The 17,657-nt window shown below is 49.4% G+C and overlaps 1 protein-coding gene across 2 annotated transcripts in view; it reads right to left on the reverse strand.

Annotated features, from left to right (window-relative positions):
• The window catches only part of ABCC8 (ATP binding cassette subfamily C member 8), a 75,661-nt gene that overhangs the window by 36,463 nt on the left and 21,541 nt on the right, over positions 1 to 17,657 (reverse strand). For both annotated transcript variants that reach the window (XM_045557617.1, XM_045557616.1), the window contains exons 8-11: positions 14,726 to 14,881; positions 9,996 to 10,130; positions 9,554 to 9,716; positions 687 to 727 (exon numbers count right to left, since the gene is read on the reverse strand). In XM_045557617.1, the coding sequence (XP_045413573.1) occupies positions 687 to 727; positions 9,554 to 9,716; positions 9,996 to 10,130; positions 14,726 to 14,881 (495 nt within the window). The remainder of the gene's footprint in view (positions 1 to 686; positions 728 to 9,553; positions 9,717 to 9,995; positions 10,131 to 14,725; positions 14,882 to 17,657) is intronic.

A 17,657-nucleotide genomic window follows, 5' to 3' on the forward strand; every position in this document is an offset into this window, starting at 1 on the left:
AAAAACATTAAAAATGCTACCAGTGGGACTGTGGGTGACTTTAATCCTCTTCGTGCTTTCCTTTCTGAGTTTCCCATCATTTCTACAATAAACATGTTTCACTTTAATCAGTTAACAAATTTCGTAGCTATCTTTTTTTTTTTTTTGAGACAGAGTCTCACTTTGTTGCCCGGGCTAGAGTGAGTGCCATGGCGTCAGCCTAGCTCACAGCAACCTCAAACTCCTGGGCTCAAGCGATCCTACTGCCTCAGCCTCCCGAGTAGCTGGGACTACAGGCATGCGCCACCATGCCTGGCTAATTTTTTCTATATATATTTTTAGTTGTCCAGATAATTTTTATTTCTATTTTTAGTAGAGACGGGGTCTCGCTCAGGCTGGTCTTGAACTCCTGACCTTGAGCGATCCACCCACCTCGGCCTCCCAGAGGACTAGGATTACAGGCCTGAGCCACTGCGCCCGGCCTCGTAGCTATCTTTTAAAGTTTAATTTCTCTAAACACTAAGCCTCAGGTCCTCCAGGCAGGGAGGCAGCCGCCCCTGTCTGTGGGGTAGGGGTGGGACGTGTGTCCTGCTGCTCAGCCTGTCTTCCCAGGTCCCTGTGCGGAATGGCCAACCCTGGGTGGCCTCTCACTACAGGCGCCCTCCCCCTCCACCCACCCCCAGGAGCTGGACAAAGGATCCACTTACTATGAGGACAGCTGCAATGGGGATGGCTGTGTTCATGAAAACTGCGGAGAAAGCACAAGGGTGAGTTTAGTGGGAGGAATGAGACGGCTACACATGAAGATGCCCAGGATGGTCCAGAAGCAGCGCAGCCTGGGGTGGGTGGACAGCTGGGGGGGGGCAGGCAGGGGCAGAACTCTAGCACTGTGGCACTTTCAGCTCCATACCCTGTTTCCCTTATGACTCTGGTCCCTGGCCCCTGTCTCTGGAATTTAAGCCTTTAGTCCCTCCATGTGGACGGGGTGAAGTTAGCCCTATGGGAAAGTGGTGGGAAAAGGATTGGGGGGCTGGCTGCCTGTGGCCAACTGTGAGGTCAGCAGCATGTGTTTCTGGGGGCACCAAGCTGCTACTCCTTCCTCTGCCTTTGGCTCCTGTATCTCCCCCAGCCAGGCTCTCTATGAAGCTTAGAGGCTTCCTATCTCCCATGGCTCTTGGGAAGGACTTCAAACCCATTCACACTGAGGCATTAGTGACGAAGGACGGCTTAAAGTAGGATGTCCCTTAGAGTCCATGCCGGGTGAGGCCACTGGTTTGCTGCAACAGAGGCTCCTTCCTTATTCTGTTGAAAGTGTGGCCCTCAGACCCTTCATGCAGACTCCAGAGAGCAAAGACAGCTGGACTTGAAATCAGAAAAGGATGGAGTCCCGGTTAGTTAGGCTTGGCATGTCATTTACCTTCCCCGTGCCTCAGTTTTCTCACCTGATGTTTGTAAACTTGTACTTACTTGTCCATATACCCCAGCTCTTTCCAAGGTCAGAGGGGATGATGGAAGTAACAGGCTCTGTGAGTCCTAAGTGCTGCCTGAATGTCACGCCTCCTGGGCTACTAGCTTAGCCCTGCTCCACAGGTCACCTCTGCTCTGTCCCCGGGTGTGTGAGCCCTGACTCAAGGCCTGAACATCCAGAGAGAGCAGCCCCTCTGGAGTTCTCTAAGAGGTAATCATCTCAGCTGCCACCTTCCCATCTCATCCTCCTCCTTCAAGGATGCTCTCCAGGCCAGCCCAGAAAGGAGTCTGGCTCTGTAATTAGCCTAATTACAGCAGAAGGACCAGGAGCCAGGAGCCAGAGGCCAAGGGCTCAGCTTGTGCACATGGCCGCTGTCTAATGAATAGCGAAGTCTTTTGACACTCCGACATTTGACGCAGGTTGGATCAATGTAGATCCAAGAAGCTGACTTCCCACTTACTCCAAGAATCCTACACCAGCTGGTACAAAGTCTATGCTGGAGACATGGCCCCCAACTACACAGAACCCCGATTGGGTGGAAAGACATGGCCTCTGCCCTTAGGAGACTTCCAGTCTGAGGAAGGAGATAGAAACTATGCTCCTAGGAAGCCCCAGATATGATGGAGAGACAGAGAACATGTCACTGGAAAGTTCCCAAGCAGATAGGAAAGACATTGTCCCCATCCTTGAGGAACTCCTAATCTGATAGGGGAGACAAGGCCCCTGCCATTGGAGAGCTACCAGGCTCGTGGAGGATACAGGCTGGAGCCCTTTCTGTACTGCTAATGTCCCTGCCCTTAAGGCTTCTCATCAATACCAGTATCACACATGACTGAGCTTTAACTGCACTTCCTGATGAAGGCTGGATGGTCTCCAGGTACCCACCACAATGCCACAGCCCTCCTTCCTGCACAGTTCCTGGCAGGCAGCAGTATAAGCATTATTGGTTTTCCTGCATAAGACCCAGATCTGGGACACAGGACACAGTGTGGCCATCACTGGCCAGGGAGACGGAGAGGGAGCAGGACGCCCATCAGGTCTGAGCGGCCATCACCACCCACGTAGTTCCAAACGTGAGGCAGCCTTGCTCATCCCTGCTAGGGCCAGTTATTCCAGGGAGCTCCCTCAGGCCAGGGGCCTCTCCTCCTCCTTTCCTGCCATCTGCACAGATAACCAATGAGGAGGGGCTCCAGCCACAGGGGGCACCTGTGCCCTCGGCCCCCTGCTCCAGGGCAAGACCCCTCTCTCACATCCCAGCTAAAGAACAGGCTGCGAGTTGGATTGCAAATTGGTACAACTCTCTTGGAAAGCACTCTAGTGCTTTACGGCTAGAGCCACACGAAGTTCAGATCTTCTGATCCTATAATCCGCCTCCTGGGAATTTATCCTGAATAATCATTCAAGAGAGGCACAAAGCCATCGGCAAGATGGTGTTGGCTACAGCACTATCCATCACAGCAAAATAAAACCACAACCACAGCAACAAACCACCCAAAATGAAACAGATTAGAAACATCCAACAGGAGGGGTTGTTTTAGTACATGATGGCACATCAACTCTCCGGGAGATTTTGTAGTCAGAAAACGTGTGATAATTGACATTTTAGCATGTTTTCCCTCGTCATGATTTTTTTAAATTTATATATATATTTTTCTATTTTATTGTCTTTATTTTAGTAGCTGCCTGAACTCCTTTAAGGAATGAGACAAGCTATAAATAAATTACCAAATGAACAATCCAAAGCTGATGCAGCAACATGGGGCTTGCTTCTGATATAATTAATTTTTGTCCTGCCTGGCTGTTGTACAGAGATGCCAAAGAATGAAAATGTGATTTTCTATTTCCCTCACCCTCCCCTGCCTGGGAGCAGGGAATTCTGGGTCCCCTTCGGAGTGGGGAGGGGGTGCGGGAGTGGGATCACCCGTGGCTTGTGTTTTAAAGGCCTCTCTGAAGATCATCCCATCGGGTCCTGGGGGGTGGGATGTGGCTGGGCCTGGGATGTCAGTGCTGGAGACTGGGAGGTCTGGGGGTGCTACAGGTGCTGGGGCCTCTCTGAGCATGGCAGGTGGCCCTGTGCCCCTGTTCCCTAGCTGGGGCTGGGGTGGCAGGGCAGGAGCTGAGCACCCAGCCCTGCCTCCACTTTCTTCCAGTCTGTAAGATTCTAAGGTGGTGGTGGGTGGCGGCGGGGAGGGGTGAGAAATTTGGCCAAGAATAGATTTCTCTCCAACATGGGCACGTGACTCACCTTGATTTGATTTGGAAAAAACAAAAACAAAAAAATGAAGAACATGACAATGCTCAAATCTTAAAAAATGTTAGGGAGCAAGAAATACATTAATGTGAAGTGGAACAAAGATTCCAAACCTCCTTGTGTAAGTGTGACGCCGCTATGGAAAAGTTTAGTTGCGTGTAGGCAGGCCTGAAAGGCTGCCACCAAAAGTGAAAGCCTTTCTGTATAGTGTAGAGACATGGGTATTTTTTTTTAATCCTCTCCAAAAACTTCCTTTAAGAGTTATTTATTCAAAGATTATTTTTTGAGGGTTTCCCTGTTCCAGGCATCATGCTGGGTTCTAGGGGGTGTAGTAATGAGTGATTGTGTCAGTTTTTCATCTTCTCCTTCTGCCCCAAACAAAACAAAACAACAAATTAACAAACCAGAGCAGGGCTCAGATCACCCCCACCCCCTGGCTTTGCCCAGGGAATGCTGTCTGGCTGTGTGGGCGCCAGCCTGCCATTACAATACCAGGACCTTTTCATTTCCAAAGCATCGACAAATATTTCGGAAGCCAGGGAGGCACAGCCAGCCTTTTGTGCCTCTGGTTAACTTCAGCTTTGGTGCCCGCAGAGGGCCAGGGGAGGGGTGTGCAGGCTCACAGCCTGGGCCTAACTGCAAGGTGCACCTGCAGGAGAGGAAATGAATTTCTTCCAGGGGCTATTTCCCAGTTAGCCCAGTAGTCAGCACAGTCAACAGAGGCGGGAGGCAATCAGGTTACCGGTGTGTCTGTTGCCGGCCGCTGAGGAAGTGCGCAGGAGGCTCCACAGCCAGACTAATTTTGGCCTCCTTAACTGATGAGCATAGGCTCTGCCTCAGCCACCCTGCCACCAAGCCAGGGTATGCATAAGCAACCCACTGCAGCTGCACCAACGGGCGGAAGGAAGGGCAGATATCGAAGAAGAATTTCAGAGACGCTGGAAAAGGAGGGGGACCAGGTCTCCAGGTCACCTTGTCTCCCTAGGCTGGCTGTTCTGAGTCAGGGCCTCCGCCGAGGAGGACAGAGGGAGAGCAAGACTTGCAAAGAAAAGCCAGGCCCCGGGCTGTGTGCCCTGTGCATGGGGCTCGCCAGCACCATCCTGTCCCCCAACCGCCCACTGATGGCTGAGGTGGGTGTTTTGGTTTGTTTTCTGTTTTTCAGGACACAGCATGAGGCCAGTCCCACTCATCCAAGGAGGCCCCGCCAGACTGTGGTTCCAACCCGACGGGGAACAGGGAAGAGCTCTGAGCACAGAATATGGAGAGAGATGCAAACTCATCTTCCTTTACTTAAACTTCTTCCGTGGCTCCCCCTGGCTCAGGAGGAAACCCAGGGGCCTGAACACAGCACACAGGGTCCCGCGTGGGCTGGTCTTGCTACCCTCCCCTCATCAAGTCACGTTGAGTCTTGAGCCTTTGTGCCTGGGCCACTGCTCCCCTCGTCTGGCTAACTGGTGGTCGTCCTTTGGGAGTTAGCAAGAGGACTGGCCTCTGACAAGACTTCCCTGACACCCACCGCTCCTAAGACTAGGTCGGGTGCAACTCGTAACTCCATGCATGCCCAGAATACCCCTTTCTGTTGCTGTCACTCATGACGCTGTTGCGTGTCTGGCACCCTGTGGGCTGGGACTGATCTGTGCCCCCCCTCCGCATCCCCCATGCCTAGCACAGCACCTGGCACAAAGAAGGTGCTCAGCAGGTATTTGTTAAAGAAGCGAATGCAAGAAACAAATGACCCAGGGTTGGGCGAGTAACACAAAAGAGAAAGAGGAGTATTTGGAACTGACTGTGTGGCTCTACCACATGCACAGCCACCATTCATGGGCTTGGTCAGTCTCCCACAAGACCGGGAGGGCCGGGGCCATGCCTGCCTCCTCTTTAATGTCCATGCCTTCTGTAGAGCCTGGCGCTGAGAGAAGGCTCTAGAATGGGTGCTGCACAAAGGACAGAACGAACTGGCAGCATATCGGGTGTTTGACCAGTAGGACCTGGGACCCCTTAGTCACCTCTGCCAGGTTTGTCCTCAGATACCGAGGAAGCACCTAGAGTTTCACTGCTCTGCAAGGAAAGGATCAAACTGACTTGTAAAGGCAGTGGCCACGGCATTTGCCTCCAGCCTCCTCCCACTTTGTCCCCTATGCACTGAAATCCTGCCATCTTGCAAGGTGTAGCCCCACACGGATCTCTGAACTCCCGGCCCACATGGGCCTCCTTCTCTGTGCTCTGCCATTTACTGGCTGAGGACCTTATCGAGTCATTTTGCCTCACTGAGCCTCAGTCCTCTCTGCTGCAAAATGGAACAGTGGAGCAACATGCCCCCCAAGCTGTTATGAGGACTAAGCGCAGTCGGGCTTGCCAGGCAGCCAGCACAGGGCTGGACACGGTTTGGGGCTCGCTGCCACACTGCTCTGTGCACGCCAGCCCTGACTTCTCAGCAGAGCACAGACTCCTTGAGAAGGGGGGGCACATCTTGTCCCTTGCCTCCTTCCTGGTGCTTAGCACAGGCTGGGGCACACAGGTGGGGGCTCACTCTGCACCCACTGAATAACTTACATCTCTATTTGTCTTCAAGAGGAAATATCGATTCTGGATTTTGATGTTGGGGACACTGAACCCATTTCCGTTTCAGTCCCCCACACTGCCCTGCACCAGCTCAGGGCTGCATACACAGAAGCCCTCAGTGACACTCATGGTGAGGCCATCAGATAGCGTGTCAGAGGTAACGTCATCTGCCCGGCAGCCCGATGGCCTGGCGTGCGACCGCCAGACTGAAAGCCCAGCAGGCATCCCCGGGACGGGCCCATCAGGAAATGTGACTCTGCAGCTCCTCTGCAGCGCCCAGACCCCATGACTGGCGCCAGGGGTGAGAACAAGAGATGCCCCATTACCTCATGCCTAATGACCTGTGTCCTGATCCCTGGTAACAGAAGGCAGGAAGTCCGGGAGGAGGTAAATGAAAACACACTCAAAGCATATGCCTGCAGCCAGGAGGTGCCCTCTTCCTGCCACCCGTCTCTCTCCCCCTCCACTGCTGACTAGCACATCCCAGGAAGGGCAAACACACTAAGCAAACAGCACTTGGTTTTCAAAGCTCTCCCTGAGGCTCTTCCCTCTCCTTTCTTCCCCTCCCTCCCCCCACTCCCCTCTTCCAACCTGGGCTCCTCTGCGTATCTGACTAGGTTGCTTGGACAACTGAGGGGCCCTTGGTAGGCTCCTGCTCGGCTCCAAAGCCCCTTACTTCTTCCAGAGTCATCTCAGCTCTTGACAACATGTCCCTAGGTCCTCCTGGGCCCAGGCCCATCACAAAGCAATGGCTTGTCTTCCGAGGGCCCCATGGGACAAGGAGTGCCTACTAGACAGGCTAGCCAGACTCTAAGCATCTTACGATGTTGTTTACAGAGGGAAATAGCCCAGGTTGCCGTTTGGAATGCTGGAAATGAGTGTACATCTCCTAGGAGCAGTCAGAGTAGCTGCCTCCTGCCCCCAGCTACATGACCCAAGGTTGCCCCCACTCTGCTGCCTGGTGTGCCAGGAATCTTGGGGACCCACTGTCCTTGCTGCTTCTCTTCCCTCTCTTCATCTTAGAATGGTGAGCCTGCCCTTCCCACCCTGCCATGTCATTGCTGGGAGAGCAAGTCCCCGAGTCGTGGGAGGAGCCCTCCCCTACCCCAGCAGCTGTTCCCACTGCTGGGAACTGTCTGTGACTCCGGGGGTTGCGCACAAGTGTGGGGCTACTGCTCACTAACCACCCCCAGGGGCAGGCAGGCAGAGCTGACAGAGAGAAGGCTGAAGTGGGCCTGGCACTGCGGACACTGGCTTTTCTGAGCTCCTAGATGTTCCTTCCCAATCTCCCCTGTCTATGGAGTGCTCAGCCTGAGTCAGGGATGAGGATAAAGGAGAGAGACTTGGAACTGGGTGTGTCTTGGTGAGGAATCCAGCAATGACTGCCTGACATGCTCACAGCTCCATTCTAGAAAATCTGATCTTAGCAGACTTCCTGCATAAAGATACCATGGCTTGTGCCATGTATGGTGGATGGTTTAGCCACTAGACTGGAGCAGGGGCCCAGCCTGAGGCACAGGACACCGTGGTCTGGCTGGACATGGGAGGCTGGACACCTGGGTGATCAGTGCCAGCCCCGTGAGAACCCTCGTCCAGGGTGGCGGCCACCTGGCTCCATCAGACCCTCTCTCTAGGCAGCATGAATGCCAGGACACACAGACGACCTGAGCAACCGTCTCATTCTCCATGAGGCTTGCTGTACAATCCTAACTGGGAGATATTCCCAGCACACCCTCCATTATTGTCCCCCACAGGTGTGTTTCTTCTAGGCACACCAAAAGAATGAATTTTAGCTGGGGGTGGGGAGGGTGGTCAGTAGCCTCTCCTAATTTCCTCCCCTATTTTCCACTCCTGGCAGAGCCCACTCTAGGTTGTTTCTCTTCTAAGAGAAAGTAGCCTCACAATGATGCCCTGTGGTGTCCTAAGTCTTCTTCACCCTACATAGGTCCCCAGCTCTTTGTGGGGGACCTCCGAGACTTTGTAGGGTCTAGTCTGAGCCATGCTGTTAATCTCAGGAGTGACCTCAGGAACACACTCCCCTCTGGGCCTCGATTTCCCAACTGTTCTCTCAACTTGCAGAAGACCTTTTTCATTTATTCTCCTTGTCACAGTCTGTGTAATTGCCACAGATCTGTGTTCTAGTTCACAAATTCCCTCTTCAGCTATGCTAATTCTTTTAACCTGTACACCGAGGACGTTTTGGTTTCTTTTTTGTTTTTTCTCTTTGTGGGCTTCCACTTGGCCCTACTTACCATGATGGCTCTTAAACTGGACAGGTCGGGGAACTAGGGTGGGCTCTGCCAGCTGCTAAATATCTTTACACTCCAATTATGCACTTGGGGTGGATTCACGAGACCACCTGTGACATAAACTTGGGCCGGGATTCTAGGGATCACCTGACGGACACGAGCCCTTACTCTGTCCAGGTGACTATCGTTCTCTGAATTAATTTCAATAACTAAAATGTTAACTTCGGGAAATTCTTTTGGATCTTTTCCCTTAATACTTTCCTGTATTGCCTTGTGGGTTTTATACCTTTTTAAAAATCTCTTTAATTATTTAAATTTACTTATTTTATTATCTCTTTTAGATTATTCTATCATCTCCAGGTATTGAGGGACTAATTCTCCTATTTTTTGGCATCTGGTGACTTTCACTTTGGTGTTCATTTTCCTCTTGTGGACTTTTATTTCTTATTGGCTCATTCTTCAGCAGTTCAACAATTTTGCCATACGAGTCCCATATTCTTTGTAAAGTGGTTTTAATATGTGTGTCTGCTGGAACCTTAGGAGTTTTACCAGTTTTGGCCTTTTTTTTCCTTTTGGCTTGGGGTTCCCAAACCACTTGTTTAATATAAATTAGTCCCAACACCTGTGAATACCTTAAGTTTGGGCTTCTGATCTTTAAGGAGAACTAACCTTTTTCTTTTGCATGTCCCCAGGGGGACGGAAGCTTCCTCGTAGCTTCCCCAGGGCAGTGGTAGCTCAGTCTGACTTACTGCAAACTCCTAAACCATTGTCATTTATTTGCTTACTGCCACCTGTCAGTAACGTAACAGCTCCAGGAGGAACGAGACCTCATCTCTCTTTCTCACCGCTGTACTCTGACGGCTGGCACAGCGCCCAGCACATAGCAGGCTCTCAATATGTGTTTGCTGGATAAATGAATGAAGAATACTGGGATAATACCAAAGCGTCGCTGTGTCTGTCACCCCCACCCCCTCACCCACGCCCTGACGCCTGCTCCTTGCATGTGGGCAGCAGCCCCGGGGCTGGCTGCTTGGGCAAACTCACTGGAGATGGAGGTGTAGATGGCAAAGGCCCTGAGGCTGGTCATCTCCTTCCTGCGGGTCTCCTCCACCCGCGTGCGGAAGATGTTCTCCCAGGCGTACAGCTTGAGCAGCTTGATGCCGCGCAGCATCTCGTTGGTCTGCTTCAGCCGCTCGTTGGAATACTCCTGCAGGGGTCACTGGGTCAGAGAGGAGATTCCTCTGCCCCCACCCGACGCCAAGTCAACACCCTCACCCAGATCCTGTGCCCACAGGGAGGCTCCCCGCCCTCTCCATTAACCCCCTTTCACAGACAAAGAAGCTGAGGCCTGGACAGGAAACGTGTCCCACTCAAGGTCAGTGACAGTGTGGGCGTCAGGGAAGAGACCCGCTGCCGTGAGGGGAGGCAGCAGGTAGACACGGGGAAGGATGGGAACAGGGAGACCTGCACACCTCCGGACACTCACCAGCGTGCTCCGCTGGGCCTGGGAGAGCTTGGTGGCCACGAAGTACTGGACAGGAGCCAGCAGAATGATGACAGCTGCTCCGATCAAGGCACTGACTCCGAGGATGTAGTAGAGGAGAATCACACCCACGATGATCTAGGGAAGGGGGTGTGGGGATGAGTTCCCTTTGACCTGGCGGCTGCCTTGCAGGGGGTGTTGGGAAAACCCCTCCTTCCCCTAGAGTGGGACATGCCTTGGTGCCCAGGTTTCCAAATTGTCTTGCGGAGGGGGTGCACGGAAGGAGGTGTGACAGCAATTTCAGAAGGATGGGTTAACACCATCAGAGAGTTTCTGGGCTGGTAACTAATTGCATTTATCTGCAAGGCTGGCTGAAACCTTAATTCTCTCCAACTCTACTTTCCAGAGAGAAATCTCAGAGCTGAGACTGCACAATGAGTGTGACAGCACCTTTTGTTCTGTCTTCTGTCTATCATGGCTGGCATTCCATTCTCACTGGAAAAAAGCCAGGCATGAACAAAGGGCCACAACCGCTGCATCCAGCCAGACAAAACCAGCCGGGGTCTGAGGGTTTGCTTTGCATTCTTATGCTCCTGGTGCCTTTAATGTTTTAATGAATCTAGCAAGTATTCTCTGATAATTAATTCTGTTTCTAGCTTTATGTAAATGACTGTCTACTTCTGAATATTTATGAGAAGTGTAAATTGCTCTTGCCTGTCCCCAAAGCAGCAAGGTGACAGTTTCTCAGGTTGCCTTCAAAGGCAGGCACTCTTAATACAGGGTTTATTCTCAAAGAACAGATGTGCTGGCTTCCTTAGCTGAAAAAAGAACAGGTGAGAGGGAAAGGCCACCTGGTCTGGCCCTGCACCAGATTGGCATCAAGCTCCCTGCACCGCCTCAAGGGCAGAGGAGTAGGTGGGAGGCTCTGAAAGTTCTGCTAATCACAGAAAGCCTCCTGCATTAGCAGGTATCTTAGAGGCTGGGAAGTGGTCCCTCACCACCTGCCTCTCAGCGTTTAATGGATGGGCAGAGGACCACTCTAGGAGATGAAGACCCCTCCTACCCCTTCCTGCCTGCTGCCACCATGCTCCTGGACAGCTATCCCTGGCATTAGCTGTGCTGCATATGGAGGCAATCGGGGTGTTCTGCAGCCAGACTCGGTTGTGCCAGACACAAAGAAAGATTCCAGGATGCCCCAGCATCACTAATAGGGCACCTTGGGGGGCAGCACCGTACCCACACCACTGCCAAGGGGCTGGCAGTGGCTGGAGTTGGAGCTGGGGATGCAGCTGCTGCTCCACGGCTCCTCCTCATGCTCCCCTCTTGTGCTCCCCAGCCTCCTTGGTCCATCCCTCTCTTCTGCAGGGGTCTGAATGGCCCTCATGGGGGAAAATACCAGAAATGAGGGATTCTGGGTGTGCAAAGCAAATGTGAGAAAGAAAAGGCCCATTTTGTCTCTTAGTTACAGGTTAGGAAAGCAGTCTAGTGCAGTAAGGAGAACACAGTCCCTGGAGTCTATGGCTCTGAGTTTGAAGGCAGCTCTAGTTCTTAGCTGTGCAATCTCAGGGAAGTTACTTAACCTCTCTGAGTCTCAGCTTCCTCATCTCTAAAATGGTGATTATAATGCCCACTTTTCAGGACTGCTGTGACAATTAAATGAACCTCTGTGATAAGCACCTAGAATAGTGCCTGGCATATACCTGGAGATCAATACAAGGTGGCTAACCTTCCTTAAAAACAAACAAACAAAAAAGCCTCAGGGGAATCCTGTCAGGAGGGAACTGCAGAAAGGAGATGCGTGGGTAAGATGTTCCTACTGGAGCATCCTTACTTACACTGTCATTCGCTGTGTGGCCTATGGTCAGGCCCCTGCCCTCTCTGGGCCTCTGACGCCCATGAGATTAGGAAACACAGAGGTATCCACTGTGGCCAAGTTCCTTAACTTGGTGCCCTTGATAAACTTCAGGGGTGGGGCCATGAAGCTGCTAAAATTATAGGCAAAATGTGTGAACAAGTGCTTGTTTTTTCTAAGAAAGCTTCATTAGATTTTTCAAAAGTAAGTGTACATTAGTGGTCACACAGGGCTGGGGGCAGGGACGAGGAGTGACTGCCAATGGGTATGGGCTTCTTTGTAGGGGTGATGAAAATTGCTAAATTTTTGATGATGGCTACATAACTCTTAATATACTAAAAACCACTGAGCTGTACACTTTAAATGGGTGGATTTTAAAAAGTGCGTGTGACCAAAAAAAGATTACGAACCAGGGAGAGCCCTCAGGGCTTACACTGGAATGGGGCTCCTGCGCTAATTTCAATCTTACAAAAAGCCTCATGTGCCCTGTGGCTAACCAGGCCGCACACGGAATCCTGAGCACATCAAGTTTCTTTGCCACGGGCTGGGATTGTATCAATTCCTAGTAGTTGAGTCAAATCTATAAGTGGCAAAGGTATGGTCTTTGGTGAATTAAAAGCCGAAACTAAATGACACTTCATGATAAATAAGCAAGGGAAAGTAATTACTGGAGATAAAAATCCCTCGCCTCCCCACCCCAAGTGTTGTGAAGGTTAAATTTCACAAGTGAGCGGGGCTGGGACAGGGCCAGCCACACACAGGGGTTGATACTTCGTACTAGTTAGTACTATTAACAATGACACATGTGCAAGAAACACTGTAAGTACTACTAACAATAGTAATGCAGCAGGTTTGGTAGATAAAATAGTACGAAATAGACTTTTCAAGGTGACACAACAGAAAGAGTCTTATAAACTTTCGAGTGCTGTGTACTTGTTAGCATCATCCCAGGCTGTCTCTCTCTGTCCCAGGCCCTCACAGCCTGAAGTTTTAACTAACGAGAGCAGCATGGTGAGAAATATTCGTTTCTCCTGGTTTTTAAAAATTTTTTAGAGATGGGGTTTCACTATGTTGCCCAGGCTGGACTTGAACTCCCAGGCTCAACCAATTCTCCCATCTCAGCCTCCTAAGTGGCTGAGACTACAGGGTGTGCCACAGCACGCATCTTAGAAAGGGTCTTGTGGAAAAAAGGCTGGTTGGTGACTTTATTATTAATAGATAAGTACTCCAGGCCTTTCTGTAGGTTTTGCAGTCATTGATCCATCTTGGCGGTGGGGCCGGGGAGCAGACTGGGCGTGAGCAGGTGGTAATGGGGGGTGGCATGTATGGCCGTTTCTGTAAAAAAGGACATCAGATTCCCTACATCCCCATCTTACCTAGCGGTCTCCCTGTGTGAGCCCCTCCTCCTATGTTCCTTTAATATCTTTGAATTCTAAGACAGGGAGGACCAATAAAAATCACTCAAGATTAAGGTTTATGAAATCTGCATCCCAAGTAATGGAAAAGTCTTGCTCACAACAAATGTCTGCAAGTTAAAGGGGTCTGATATTCACTACGTGACCACCCTGCTGGGCACTCTGCTTCGTGCTTTACTTACACTATCTAACTAAGGTGTCACAGCAACTCCAGAGATTAGGCATCATCCCCATTTCATAGACAAGGAAACCAAGGCTCAGAGAGGTTAAGTGTTTGCATCAGCCTGTCTCACCCAGGTCCAGACCCTTTCTGCTATACCAGAAAGTCTCTGTGGAACCTGCAGGCCCTCTGGAAATGGGTCTGGGATTCTGGTTTCTGGTCTGGCACCAGCGTGCTAAGATTCATTCCCAGGCACAGGACAGGGGTCAGACTCCAGTCCTGGAGATCTCTGGATGGGAGATGGAGTAGACAAGGCCAGGGCTCAGGTTGACCACGCTGAGGATTCTCCCACTATTGTTGGGGGAGAATGTGCCTCCTCCTGAGCCAGCCCCAAAGATTGCCTGGCTTCTAAAATTACCACGTTTTTGATGTCATGATTATTGGAGAATTTAGAAATGCATAAAGAAAATAAAAATCGCTTGTAATCCTGCCATGCAGACTTCTAGTTCCTTTTCTGTGTGAATCTCTGCAAATCTGTACGTACATTTATTTCAACTTAGTAGTAATCATACAGCATATACTACTTTGTAACTTACTCTTTTTGTTTAAAAATACATCACGAACACTTTTTTTTTTAAGTTTTTGTTTCTTTGGTTGTTTTTTTTTTTTTTGAGACAGGGTCTTTCTCTGTTGCCTGGGCTAGAGTGCAGTGGCATCATCATAGCTTACTGCAACCTCAAACTCCCGGGCTCAGCAATCCTCTTGCCTCAGCATCTTGAGTAGCTGGGACTACACATGTGCGCCACCATGCCTGCTAATTTTTAAATTTTTTGTAGAGACAGGGTCTTCCTATGTTGCTTAGGCTGGTCTTGAGCTCCTGGGCTCAAGTGATCCTCCTGCCTCGGCCTCCCAAAGTGCTGGGATTACTGGTGTGAGCCACCGTGCCCAACCATGAACACTTTTCAATGTTAATTAAGTAATTTGCTTCAACATAACCTTTAACATCTGCAAAAGTGTTCCATGTATGATTATTCTATAGTTTATAAAGTTGGCTGCATTTCTAAAGTCTTAATGATACTGCCTTCTCTGGTAATCAAGAGAGATGACTAGATTTCTTGCAGAGTATAGGACAGTATAGAAACCTAGGGGTACACCCCATGGAGACCCCAAGGGAGTGGAAGGTACAGGGAAACATAGAATGGAAGATGTTGAGTTCCTAGTCACTGGACATGGACCAACAGATTCTGGTTTTGTGTCCTGCTGCCACCCCTCCCTGTCCCCCCACTCCCCAGCACACGTCTGGTACCTGTACTGGCATAGCCCAAAGGTTTGGGCACAAGAAGAAAAACCACATGAGTTGGTTGGTGTCGATGGCAACCAGATTACAGATCTGCCCGGCAGTCATTTCCCCCATGGACAGGTTGGAGGTGGACAGGTGCATAATTTTATTGTAAATCTTGGTCTAGAAATGAGAGCAGAGTGTTTCACATTCATCATCATCATCATCATCCTAATTGCCACCCCAGATGCCACATGTCTACGATGTGCCAGGGGCTTCTCAGGCATCCACCATGGAGCCCTAGCGTAGCTTTACAAGGGGGAGCTGTATCACCGTCCCAATTTTACAAATGAGATAACAAAAGCTCAGAGAGCTCAAGGGCTTTGTTACAGATCCAGCAAGTCAGGGAGGCAGCATTCAAACAAGAAATCCATGCCAGCATGGCAAGCTACTTCCCCAGCAAGCGAGCCTGTCCCTTGGGGACAGGACTTAATTAGTTCTTAAATCTTAAAAGCAGATCTTCATGTCCAGCCAGTTGTATTCTTGATTTACCAGAGGCCAGTGGAGAGCAAATGTCAGAGCCATAAAAATGATGAAGTAGGGCCAGCTGTCTGTTTTAAAGTGGCCATCTCCAACCTGGGGAGGGTTAGGGTTAGGGTTAGGGATGCTCGGGGACCAGGTCTTGTCATGACTGAGCCTTGAAACAAAACAAGGGTTCAGCCTCAGAAGGTCTGATGTGTTACACAACCTCAAGTGCCGGTCAGCCCCAGTGCCATCCCACGAGTCGTTCCAGTGGCAGACAGGCAGCAGCCATGGTAATGACTGCCCCTGAGCTCTAAACCTAAAAGCTTTATGTACAGAGCGATTGTGTTGCCCACAAAGATTGCAATTTCCAAGCCATGCACTCTTGAACTAGGAAAAATACATTCCTGTCTTAAATGTCCTGGGGATGCCTGCTCTTGAGTGAAATTCTATTGTGCATTCTGCTGTAAGGTGGATGACCAGCCCTTAATTCATCTTTTGTGTAAACTCAGGCTTTTTTTGTGGGTCAGTGTTTCTTAAAGCACAAACCTATTCTATGTCTTTCTGTGAGTATATATAAACCATGGTTTAAATTAATGGCAATAGTTTATTGACAAATCTGTGCATCTTCTAGGTTATGTGAAATCAGGCTTCAAAAGATAATCACCTGGTTTCAGTGAAGTAGGGACACAGAGCAATCTACAGATAATGCAATATTAAGTAAAGGCCAGTATACATGGAAGTGCACAACTGACTGATAGCTAGTATATTGTTTTATAAACTATACATATAATTCAGGAATTTTGCTTAATACCTTTTCATGCAAAAAAGTGTGGTTATTTGCAAACTCCCAAGGAGACAGACTCTCATCTACAAAGGTAAATTTGCTGTAAATAATTTTCTGGAAATCTCTGAAAGGAAGAAAATTTTTTTTTCTTTATTTGCTTCCATAAGTAATGCTAGTATTTCCTTTCTGTGGCATAGTAATTAATCTCTCATTAATGCAAAAGATTAAAACAGTTTGATAAAAACAATTACATGTTAACACATTAAAAAACGATTTTTTGGCTCTTTTAGTGTAATTGGAAAATACTGGGCTGGTATGTGATTTACAACATACAAATAGTAAGTAGATTTAATTGCAAAACTGTCCAACCACAGAATTGGCTGCTGTTTATGGTGGTGCATGTCTGCCTGTCACTGGAGGGGTCTGAGCAGAGGCTGGGATTTTTGGAGAGGTTTTCTGAATGGAGCAACAATTTGGTTCCTCCTAGCTCCAGGGCCCCATGAATCTTAGATGGTGTTGGGTTTTCCTGGCCTCTTACCACCATTGTCACATGATGACATCCCTGAGGAGGTGTTTTTTTTTTCTACTGAAAAACCACTGGGGATAGGCAGTGTTGTCATATACAGCTGCAGAGGTTGTGCACTATACAACTTCAGGGGACACCATTGACATGGACTTTCCCAAGATTGCTAGAGTTTGGACCCTGACACGTTCCTCAGAAGATATACTCTTCTCCTCTCAGTCCCTTTTTTGTAAAGCCCCTGATCCTGGCTCCCACAGGACCAGGCAATGTTAATGATTCTAAGGAACAGTTTTGAAGAATGAGGTAGCTTTGGGATTTTGCCACAGCTTCATGAAAATCACTAGCAGAGTCTGCTAGTTATTCCCCAACGTCCATGCTCCCCTTTGTGTAGAGAATTTCTACCATGGCATATATGTCTGTCAAGAATAAAGACCACACTTTCTAGCCTCTCTAGGTATGGCCATCTGGCCAATTTCTCACCAATAGGATAGGAGAGGGTATGTGCAACTTCTGCATTACGATTGTAAAAGAAAGCAGCATTTTTTCCTCTTGTCCTTTCTTTCTTCTTGCTGACTTAAATGTAGACATGATAGTGGCAGTTTCAATAGCCATGAGACCATGTAAGAAGGCTGGCAAAGCAACATTATAGAAGAAGCCAGGTCCCTGATGATTGTATAGCTGCTGTGTCAACCCTGACTCTATGTGAAAAATAAAGGAACTTCATTTAAACTGCTCTCCTACAGGGTCTCTCTATTCCAATATCTGAACCAAGATTCTAATTATAACTCTGGGACTTGGGCAACTCTCATCATCACTTCTTCAAAGGGGCCCTGAATACTCCCTAACTTTGTTCATCCTTCCAACAAACTCTATAGAAAGCAGGACCAAGAGCCTAGACCCAGGTGATCTGTCAGATTAGATAAATCTCTCTCATCAGTAACCAAGATTTAAGAGCTCGAATAGATCTTAGAAGCTATCTAGACCTGGTATGTCAAACCTGTTCCTGTTTTTGCACCCAAAGAAGACTTCCTGGCAGCAGAACTCCGGAATGGTATCTAGAGAAGGATTCTAAGGCTGCATTTGCACTCAGTGGGAAAGAGTGCTGTGATCGACTGGTGATGTCTGCC

The sequence above is a fragment of the Lemur catta genome, chromosome 7, assembly GCF_020740605.2.
Source record: "Lemur catta isolate mLemCat1 chromosome 7, mLemCat1.pri, whole genome shotgun sequence".
NCBI lineage: Eukaryota > Metazoa > Chordata > Mammalia > Primates > Lemuridae > Lemur > Lemur catta.